Source organism: Bufo gargarizans, chromosome 5 (assembly GCF_014858855.1).
Source record: "Bufo gargarizans isolate SCDJY-AF-19 chromosome 5, ASM1485885v1, whole genome shotgun sequence".
NCBI classification, from domain to species: Eukaryota; Metazoa; Chordata; class Amphibia; order Anura; family Bufonidae; genus Bufo; species Bufo gargarizans.
In genome coordinates, this window is record NC_058084.1 from 489,902,024 (window position 1) to 489,913,519 (window position 11,496).

Below are 11,496 nucleotides of genomic sequence, written 5' to 3' on the forward strand. Positions count from 1 at the left end.
TGCCATTAGGTAATTTAAGTTAACAGCACTAGAGGCATGCCAGGGGAGGGGGGAATCGGGGGCACTCACTGTATATTGATATTGAAAGGCAGATGGAGAGTGGTTAATGGAGGCACCACCTTGGCATGTATAAAGTTATTGGTTTAGAGAGGGGTTAATGAAGGCACCTCCAAGGTGCTTTCATTAACCCCTCCAAACCAATAACTTTATACATGCCCATTGCCAAGGTGCGTCCATTAACCCCTCCAAACAAATAACTTTATACAAGTTATTGGTTTGGAGGGGTTAATGGAAGCACCTTGGCAATGGGCATGTATAAAGTTATAATGTACTGCTGTGTGTTGAAAAAGGGGTAGTCTTATACGGCGAGTATATCCCAAACTCTATATTTTCAGTGTAAAAGTTGGGGGTCGTCTTATACGCCGGCATATACGGTGTGTATATGTGTGTGTGTGTGTGTATATGTATGTGTGTGTGTGTGTATATATATATATATATATATATATATATATATATATATATATATATATATATATATATATATATATATATATATATACAGTCATGTGAAAAAATTAGGACACCCTTTGAAAGCATGTGGTTTTTTGTAACATTTTTAATAAAAGGTTATTTCATCTCCGTTTCAACAATACAGAGAGATTAAAGTAATCCGACTAAACAAAGAAAACTGAAGAAAAGTCTTTTCAAGATCTTCTGTAAATGTCATTCTACAAAAATGCCTATTCTAACTGAGGAAAAAGATAGGACACCCTTGCCCCTAATAGCGAGTGTTACCTCCTTTGGCTGAAATAACTGCAGTGAGACGGTTCTTGTAGCCATCTACCAGTCTTCGACATCGGTCTGAGGAAATTTTACCCCACTCCTCAATGCAGAACTTTTTCAGCTGTGAGATGTTTGAGGGGTTTCTTGCACGTACAGCCCTTTTCAAGTCACCCCACAGCATCTCAATGGGATTCAAATCTGGACTTTGACTTGGCCATTCCAGGACTCTCCATTTCTTCTTTTTCAGCCAATCTTTGGTTGATTTACTAGTATGTTTTGGGTCATTGTCATGTTGCATGGTCCAGTTCCGCTTCAGCTTTAATTTTCTAACTGATGGTCTCACATGTTCTTCAAGCACCTTCTGATACACAGTAGAATTCATCGTGAATTCTATGATGGTGAGCTGACCAGGTCCTGCTGCAGCAAAGCAGCCCCAAGCCATGACACTTCCACCTCCATGCTTCACAGTTGGTATGAGGTTCTTTTCTTGGAATGCTGTGTTTGGTTTACGCCAAACATGTCCTCTGCTGTTGTGTCCAAATAATTCAATTTTGGACTCATCTGTCCAAAGAACATTATTCCAGAAGTCCTGGTCTTTGTCAACTTTATCTCTGGCAAATTTCAGTCTGGCCTCGATGTTTCTCAAGGAAAGCAAAGGTTTCCTCCTTGCACACCTCCCATGCAAGTTAAACTTGTACAGTCTCTTTCTGATTGTAGAGGCATGTACTTCTACATCAACAGTAGCCAGAGCCTGCTGTAGTTCTCGAGATGACACTTTTTGGAGACCTCTTTTAGCATCTTGCGGTCTGCTCTTGGGGTGAACTTGCTGGGGCGACCAGTCCTGGGCATGTTGGCAGTTGTTTTGAAAGCCCTCCACTTGTAGACTATCTTCCGGACAGTGGAATGGCTGATTTCAAAATCTTTTGAGATCTTTTTAAATCCCTTCCCAGACTCATAGGCTGCTACAATCTTTTTTCTGAAGTCCTCTGACAGCTCTTTTGCTCTCACCATGGTGCTCACTCTCACTTCAACAGTCAGGAGCACACCAAACTAAATGTCTGAGGTTTAAATAGGGCAAGCCTCATTCAACATGCAGAGTAACGATCTACTAATTATGTGCACCTGGTGTGATATACCTGTGTGAGATCTGAGCCAATTTAAGAGGGAATACATGTGAGGGTGTCCTATCTTTTTCCTCAGTTAGAATAGGCATTTTTGTAGAATGACATTTACAGAAGATCTTGAAAAGACTTTTCTTCAGTTTTCTTTGTTTAGTCGGATTACTTTAATCTCTCTGTATTGTTGAAACGGAGATGAAATAACCTTTTATTAAAAATGTTACAAAAAACCACATGCTTTCAAAGGGTGTCCTAATTTTTTCACATGACTGTATATATATATAGTAAATCATTTTACATTCTAGTTGTATTTAATAAAATTATATTTTTAAATTTATATGTAAAAGGGGATATTAATTAATATTTTGGGTTAATATTCATAGGCGGAATTCGTCTATTGATGACCCCGCCTATTTATACTATAAATACTATCCAACTGTTGCTATACCTTTCTGTGAACTACGTGCGATGGATTATTATGGTGGCGACCAAAAAGGACTATAAACTGCGTATTGAACAATAAAGTATTTATTGAACAATCACAAGTTTACAGATATATATATAGACACACACCGCAATACGTTAATAACACTATAAAACCTGACTACGCTAACACAACACAATCTACTATTCCACCCCACAGTCTATCTAGACAAACACTTACATACACACACTATTAGCAGCACCCTCCCTCCTGGCTCTCTACTGTCCCTATGGAATAATAAGGGGTTAATTACAATAGGTGGGCAATGGGAATATATCCAAGGGTATATAAGGGTATATGGTGGTAGGGTCAGGGGTTAATAATCTGCAGGGCAAGGATTGCAGGGGTTAATCAGGACAGAGTATTGCAGGGGTTAATGTTGGGATTGCAGGGTCAGGGATAGGTGGCAGGAAAAGGGTTAACTATAGGGAATGCAGGGGTTAATTCTATAATTAAAAAGTCAATTTGACGTAGTCTTTAGGAAATTGCGATTCCATGAGGACGAATATTTTATAGACAACACTGCTCATTTGCAGAACCTGATTACAGCTGCATTGGGGAGTCGCTGGGAAGTTTATTTGCTGTACTATTTGTACAGTTAGTGACTGGTCATATGTTGGAAAATCGCCTAATATTCAGAAATTTTCTCTTGTAACATTTTTTTTCTCTTGTGTATCGTCCAAAGATGTGCAGTCTGATTTACTTTTCTGTATTTTGTTCTTGCAGCACGGATATATCTCTAAAACAGAGGATTGAGTATTTATCCATAGCCATCCTAAGTGCAAAAAGTTCCTCTGGCGTGTCCACCCTCTCTGACGGGGAATTCTTGCATGAATTAGAAGAGAAAATGGAGGTATGCTGCTTGATACGGATACACCTATAGGAGGTCGCGGATTCTCCCTCGTGAAGGGCGACTAGTTAGAATATGACTTCTAGGCTAAATGCACACAATCAGGATCGCGTGCGGTCATCTATATTGTATTCTATGGAGAGTTTCAAATTCTCATGCACACGAGGCAGATTTTGAAAATCCGCAGGATGTCAAATTATTATTATTTTTTCTGACCAGATTTTCTCTATTCACTTCAATGGGGAGAATAAAATCTGCATGTAAATCCGCACCAATTAATGCGGATTGACTGCACGGATCTCCCTTCAAACACCTGCGGGTTTCCGTGCAGATTTCTGAACGTGTGCGTTTACCCCTAATTATACCGTAAATCTTTATGAAGCCTGTGCTTACCGGGTCTATCCTCCCTTACAATCATTTTATGTCTCCAGTGCTTCTGAAAGAAAAATGAAGCAACTTTGCAAATGGTTTTGATTAAAAAAACAACTTAATTTTGGGTCTACAACTTCTATGCAAAACTACTTGTCTCCATGGTTACAGTCTACAAACAAACCCTCAGTAGTCTGATCCTGCAGTAATATTACCCGCCATCTCCTCTGCCACTTGTTTACCTACCAAATACAGGTCAGAATAAAACAGGGGACAGACAGAAGGCCGTGTGACTGCATTGGAGAAACAAAATGGTTGCAAAGGTGGTCATGGGCCTTGACCTTGTGGGTGGTTCATTTTATCATCTAGTGAGAACAGTCTCTGGTTCTGTTTAATAGACCTACACAAACACCTTTTTATGTTTAGTGTTATTTTTTGCATAGTGGCTGGAACTTTTTTTTTTTTTTTTTGTCTTTCATGTACACTTTGTTATAAGACTTCATCTGTCCGTCCTTAGGTAGCTAGGATCCAGCTACAAATCCAGGGAACATTAATCAGAAGATATTCCAACCAACCGACAACCCAGAATGCCGTGGCACTGCTTGATTCACAGTTAATGGATGCCACAAGGGTACGTTGTATGGCCAGACTATATCTAGTTACAAGGCAGTATGTTATAAACTTGTTCCGATGCTACATGAGAACCCACACAATCCCTGTGGGTATAAATTCTGTTTATTACTGCAGATATAAGCCAAGTTGCTGTTCTTATTTCCAGTTATATGGAGATTTTGCCGACCCGTTCAAGCTTTCGGAGTGCAAGCTTGCAATCATTCACTGTGCTGGCCATTCAGACCCCATCTTGGTGCAGAGTCTGTGGGAAGAAATTATAGAAAGAGGTATGTTTTTTTTGTTAGTTTTTTATATATATATATATATATATATATATATATATATATATATATATATATATATATATATATATATATATATATTATAAAATATGGGTCGTCTCATGAAGACAACCCATGGCCTATATGGACATCATAGAGGAGGGTCACCCATTTGGGACCCCCCCCTCTCTGAACCAGAATGAGGAGCTGCCCTGTAGAACTGTGGCCCTCCAGCTGTTTCAAAACTACAAAACCCAGCATGCCTGGACAGCCTACAGCTATTAGGGCATGCTGGGAGTTGAAGTTTTGCAACAGCTGGAGGGCCGAGCTGGCCGCAGATTGAGCATCCCTGCTGTAGAACTGAAACCATGTTTGTATTATATGGTAGCCGGGTGATACAAAATTTCTTCTGCACCCAGCAAAATCGGCTATTTGCTAAGAGCAGGACCCAAGGTGACTAGCTAACTCTCTCCCCCCCCCCCCCCCCCCGAAGCTTTATTATGGAAAGGATTGTATGTGATGAGAAACCTATTTAACATTATTATGGTGTATATCCCCAGGAAATTATAAGTGCATTTGAAAATGCAATCCCCCCTATAACAGAAAAATAATTCTGCAGATCTTCACCTCGGATGTTTCATCCCTTCATTGTGTAGAGATTAAATTCTCTGAAAATCCTCATGCAAACGATTAGAATTTTGCGACAAAATCGCGGCAGGTTGTGGCTGAATAATTTTGGCATTTGTGGACCCAGATTTAAAGTTATTTTTTTGGGGAAAAACATTAATAGCCTGATCTTCGTATAGGCCAGGGATCAGCAACCTTCCGCTGTTCTGAAACTACAACTCCCAGAATCCTGCTTTTATTTCTTTGGGAGTTACAAGAACAGCTGAGCAAGTGTGCATGCTGGGAGTTGTAGTTTCCTAGCAGCTGGAGTGCCGGAGGATGCTGAACCCTGGTATAGGCGATCAGTATGTGACCACCAGCACCCCCCCCCCCCCCACCCACCCAATCAGCAGTATAAGGGCTTGTGATGCTCAATGTTTTTCTTCTGAAAATCCATTTAAAACTTCTCCTAAGAGGACCACTCTGGTCACCACTGGAATTCTTTAGGCCTCATGCACACGGAAATATCCATTCTCCATCTGTCAGGTTCCACACGGATGGGGGCCACATGCACTGCTGCAGCCACTGACTGGCCTCAGCAGTGACATCCTGCTTAGGGGGGGAGGCCAGTCATTGGCTACAGCAGTGCATGCAACCCATGCAGAGTCCAGACTGCTACAAGAAGTCTAGTAAACAGAGCTGGAATGGAGCAGGTGAGGATGGATTTCTCCACATATACAGCCGCCTGGGGGGAAAATATAAAATAAGATAACCCCTTTAAATAGGCAAAAAGTATAATACAGATGAAGTACGTAGTATTTAGGGGTCTGATTGTCCCATTAGGTGTGAGTCTGTATTATAATCTATGTTCATTGTTTCCTCAGAATTAAACGACAGCAGAGGAATGAACGCTGCCGAGCAGATGCAGGTATTAAATCTGAAGCTGACCTCGCTCGGCAAGATCTACGCCAGCACGCCACGTTACTTTCCTCTTGGTAAGAGTGATCTTATCTACCTGAAAGGGGTTGGTTCACTCCCTCTGGGAGTACTGAGAGCATTCCACGCTCGGGCACACTCAACCGTTCATTTATTACGTTGGCGGCTATTCATTTACATGGCAGCCATGTGGTACTACATTTTCTCAGTGGCTGCTGTTGCAGGGAAAAGGTCTGGTTTTTGCAGTATAAGCTGCAATGTGTCTGGTGAGACAACCCCCCCCCCCCCCCCCCCCCCCCCCCCCCCCCCCCCTTAAACTGCTTTACCCCAAATTAATACGATAAATCTAAGCTATAGATTCAGGTCACTCTTAGGCCTCTTTCATACGAGCGTGACTAATTGGCTCCGGCAGTGAAACTCGCACCATTTTGCAAGCAAGTTCATTCTGTTTTGACTACATGCACACGACCGTTGTTTTGGTCCGCATCCGAGCCGCCGTTTTGGCTCAGATGCGGACCCATTCACTTCAATGGGGCTGCAAAAGATGCGGACAGCACTCCGTGTGCTGTCCGCATCCGTTGTTCCGTTCCGTGGTCCGCAAAAAAAATATAACCTGTACTATTTTTGTCCGTTTTGCAGACAATAATAGGCAGTTATATTAATGGCTGTCCATGCCATTCTGCAAATTGCGGAGCGCACACGGATGCCATCTGTGTTTTGCGGACTGCAAAACATACAACGGTCGTGTGCATGTAGCCTTTGTCTGCGATTGCGTTCAGTTTTTTCCGCACGGGTGCAATGCGTTTTGATGCGTGATTAAACAACTGAAGGTTTACAAACAACATCTCTTAGCAATCATCAGTGAAAAACGCATTGCAGCCGCACTTGCTTGCAGATGCAACACGTTTTTCACCTAAGCCCCATTCACTTCTTTGGGGCCAGGGCTGCTTGAAAAACTCAGGATATAGAACATGCTGCGTTTTTCACGCTCATGTACACAGACCCATTGAAATGAATGGGTCATGACTCAGTGCGGGTGCTATGCGTTCACTTCACGCGTTCATAGTACCCGCACGGAAAACTCGCTTGTGTGAAAGGGGCCTTAGGGGTTCGCAAAGCACGCATGGAGTTTGTATAAAGCACGTTGACATTGGGGCCAGGTCTTGGTACGTGGCGTAGGGTGATGCAGTTGTTCACATCCAGCTGGTCTAGGACAAGGCATGCATAGGGACACGAGCATGCTGTGGATGTAAGGGAACGACTCAGTCGGAGTACATGTGGCCTCCGAAATCTTCTTTTGGGGATCTAATCACTGCAGAACGGAATGGTCATCCAGTGGGCTTTGTGTTTGCCTACACCAAATTTATTGTGAGCTAGGAAAAGTTGTAGTGCAAAATAAATGAATGAATGATGGCTCTGACCTGGTGCCGTATTATAGAACGCCCTCCAACCTGATAAATTGTGCGATTTGCTCCTAACGTAATAATGTCTCTTTCGGTGCTATAAATTGGACCTGTGTGGTTTCATGCTCTCCACTTTCTAAAGGAGGATGGGACAGAGGAGGAGACGTTGCACACAGGCAAAATACTATGGGGGAGATTAATCCAAACTGGTGTAAAGGAAAACTGGGTTAGCAACCAATCAGATTGATCCTTTCATTTTCCAAAGGAGCTCTAAAAAATAAAAAGTGGAATGTGATTGGTTGCTATGGGTAAATAAGCCCGTTTTCCTTTGCACTAGTTTTGCTGAATCTTCTCCCCCCCCCCCCAAATGTCATTGAATGATTATTTGCTCCTAAATTACTTGACTTTCACCCTAAGGCCCCTTTCACACGGGCGAGTTTTCCGTGCGGGTGCGATGCGTGCGGTGAACATATTGCACCCGCACTGAATCCGGACCCATTCATTTCTATGGGGCTGTGCACGAGCGTTGATTTTCACGCATCACTTGTGCGTTGAGTGAAAATCGCAGCATGCTCTATATTGTGCGATTTTCACGCGACGCAGGCCCCATAGAAGTGAATGGGGTGCGTGAAAATCGCATAGCATCCGGATTTTCACGCATGGTTGCTAGGTGACAATCTATTCACTGTATTATTTTCCCTTATAACATGGTTATAAGGGAAAATAATAGCATTCTGAATACAGAATGCTTAGTATAATAGGGCTGGAGGGGTTAAAAAAAAGTTAACGCACCTTCTCCTCTTGATCGCGTAGTTCCCGGTCTCTTTACTTCTTGAATGAGCTGTGGGCTAAAGGACCTGTGGTGACGTCAGATCACATGCTCCATCACCACGGTGATAGACCATGTGATTGGAGCATGTGATCTGACATCACCACAGGTCATTTAGCCCACAGCTCATTCAAGAAGTAAAGAGACCGGGAACTACGCGATCAAGAGGAGAAGGTGAGTTAACTTTTTTTTATTTTTTTTTAACCCTTCCAGCACTATTATACTCTGCATTCTGTATTCAGAATGCTATTATTTTCCCTTATAACCATGTTATCAGGGAAAATAATACAATCTTCAGAATATCAATCCCAAGCCCGAACTTCTGTGAAGAAGTTCGGGTTTGGGTACCAAACATGCGCGATTTTTCTCACGCGAGTGCAAAACGCATGACAATGTTTTGCACTTGCGCAGAAAAATCGCGCATTTTCCCGCGACGCACACGCCTCTTATCCGGGCCAAAAATATGACGCCCGTGTGAAAGGCCTAAATGTCCAGCTCCTCGGTGGCCTCAGCACATCACAAGTACACATGCTTACTTCTGAATCTTAAGTCCTTGTAGAAGGTGAGACTACGTAGATTTACTCCTGGGAGCTCATTTATCGAGAATTACTCATTAGTTGATGGATGGACTCGGGAGGATCATGGCAAAGCAACAAGGCTGTCTGCAAAAGAGATATTACAGTGTGCACAATGGAGGCTTAGATGTTAGAATATGGATATCTCCGCAATAATACAATAGGCTGTAGCCAGTGGATAACGATCCAGATCTCCATGGTCTTGTGAATATCCAGTGATGTCACTCTCCAGGCATCACCAGCGCATTTATTATCAGCTGCCATTAAGAGAACTATGTGTCGTGGAACGAGTGGGTGCAGTTATTAACCTTGACCTGCCTGATCTGCACCCAGGAGGTGTCCCCCCCTCTCTGTACAGCCCCAGATTAGTCAGGTGCCGCCACCAGCGCTTTAACACCTGGTGAAATTACATTGAATGTAAGTTTGAGTGTCGTCACCGTAGTCGTATAAATGTTCATGTGACATTATGGGATTATAGAAATATGGCATTGCTGTTGCGCTCCCTCCTACACACATCAGGGGGAGGTCACACGCAGCAGATTTGTTGCAGGAATTTTTACGTCTGTCTCATTCATTTTGAATGGGGTTTGGAGAAACAACATGCGCTAGTTATGGAATCGGTCCCATTAAACTGATTTTTCAGTCCCAGATCTGCTGCCTGTGAATTAGCATTTTAGACCAGAACAGCCAGGTCGCCCCCCAGGATGCATGGATGCCGCAGCAGAGGTGGATCCAGCAAACCTTGGTGTGCAGCTTAGTAATTGGCCGTTAGACATGTATTATGTTTCATTCTTTTTTTAGAGTTTTTAGTGAAGCATCTGGAAAAACAAGTCTGCAACCTGAACTGGAACATAGGATTTGTGTCACAGACCATGCAAGAGATCGACGTGTCAGTTCCTAAGTTGCTTGAAGTCTACGATCACCTGTTTAAAGAAAGGGTAAGAGGCTGGTAAATTATTATTATTTTTTTCATTTTTTATGGTTTTTGGGGTGTTTATTAGTATTTTCTGCAAAGTAGCTCCAAGCTAAGCCGTACGTGTCCGTTACCTTTTGTGATTGCGCTCCACTTGCAGGATCCATTTTGGACCAGAGTAAAGAAACCTCTGCACCTTCTGGAATGTATACACGTGCTGCTGTCTGGATATGCACAGGACCCCAACCAAGTCCAGAGGCATGAAAGGTACATTAATGGGGGCCAACCTTCAACTGGTCTAAGGCCTATGCATGCATTTCTAGGTTTCCTGTCCCATTCATTTGATATTTTTGAGCCTGATCAATGTATTTCTTCCCTGTAGGCGGCTGTTTAACATGGTGTGCCTGGACGCCATCTCGCTCTATCTAGTCGAGCTCCATTCGATGGAACCCACGCTAGCGGTACAGGCGGCCGTTGGAAACTTCAAGTCTCTACAAGCCAAAATAGAAAGATTAGGTTTTAACTAGTCCTTAATGGGGTTTTTTTTTTTAACTGGTTATTCTGAAACAACCTTAAACTGAGCCAGCGATGGTGGAAACCAACAAGCACTTGGAAGGGGTCGGAGGAAGCTGAAGATCTGGATTTTGTATTCTTGACTTTTTCAATCAGAACATAAGTTATGTAAATAAAACCAATCGGTTTAACACAGAAAGCAACAAATTTTCCTTATTCTCTCTGGAGTAAATCCCTTTAATTTCCCAGGAAAGGCATTCAGTGTGATTCCCACTTTTACGGCATCCGTCTAGTCTATAGAGCTCTACGGGAACGTCTAGTGCTGTGAAGGCGCACCTCCGGCACTCCAGCTGTGGTACAACTACAACTCCCAAGATGCACACTTGCTTTGCTGTTCTCAGAACTTCACAGAAATGAATGGAGCATGCTGGGAATCGTAGTTTCACCACAGCTGGAGTGCCGGAGGTTAACCGTCACTGGTCTAGTGTATATGTTGGGAGTATGTCCCCAGTTGTGTTGAACATAGACTGCAAAAGCATTGGGAATAGACTTTTTACTACCAATGAAGAGAGAACCATTGCTGGTGGGCACCTAATGCTGAGTGGCCGCTACGATCTTGTGGGTACACTAGGGACGAGGGGCTGCAGCTGGAACACACTGCCATGGTTGACGGCGGCTCTGGTTCCAGCAGTAGATGGTCAATGGCAACCTCTGCATCTAAGGCATTTGACAAAGGAACGGAGTGCTTTGTGATTGCGGGGTGCTGATGGGTTCCATGGAATAGGACTTTTCACTGATATACAATCAGTATACTGACCGCTTAACTTATTTGTACAGTACGATGCAAAAAAAAAGTTCATAGAAGTTTACATTTTTATTTTATTTTTGTTTTAATTGAACTAGTCTTGCCCCAAAAATTTAATAAAGGTTAATGGGGCCAAAATAGACCAGTCCTTAATCCCTTCTGGACCTGTGCTGCACATGTACAGTGTAGAGATCAGGCCGGCACGGTCAGGGATGGGGACTGGCTGTAACTCCCGGCATAGGTGTAAATTCTGAGGCCAGTGGATTAACCCCTTAGATGCTGCAGGTATTCATCCAGTACTGGATTACCAGCAAACACTGGGGGAGATTTATCAAACTGGTGTAAAGTAGAACTGGCTTAATTGCCCACAGCAACCAATCAGATTCCACCTTTCATTTTTCACAGCTCCTTTGGAAAAT

The 11,496-nt window shown here is 43.0% G+C and overlaps 1 protein-coding gene across 1 annotated transcript in view; it reads left to right on the forward strand.

Annotated features, from left to right (window-relative positions):
* The window catches only part of NUP155 (nucleoporin 155), a 45,104-nt gene extending 34,615 nt beyond the window's left edge, over nucleotides 1-10,489 (forward strand). The window contains exons 16-22 of the mRNA XM_044295610.1: nucleotides 3,112-3,238; nucleotides 4,122-4,235; nucleotides 4,383-4,503; nucleotides 5,988-6,098; nucleotides 9,648-9,784; nucleotides 9,920-10,026; nucleotides 10,142-10,489. Coding sequence (XP_044151545.1) covers nucleotides 3,112-3,238; nucleotides 4,122-4,235; nucleotides 4,383-4,503; nucleotides 5,988-6,098; nucleotides 9,648-9,784; nucleotides 9,920-10,026; nucleotides 10,142-10,286 — 862 coding nt within the window. The 3' untranslated portion in view covers nucleotides 10,287-10,489. The remainder of the gene's footprint in view (nucleotides 1-3,111; nucleotides 3,239-4,121; nucleotides 4,236-4,382; nucleotides 4,504-5,987; nucleotides 6,099-9,647; nucleotides 9,785-9,919; nucleotides 10,027-10,141) is intronic.
* Nucleotides 10,490-11,496: the final 1,007 nt, after the last annotated feature.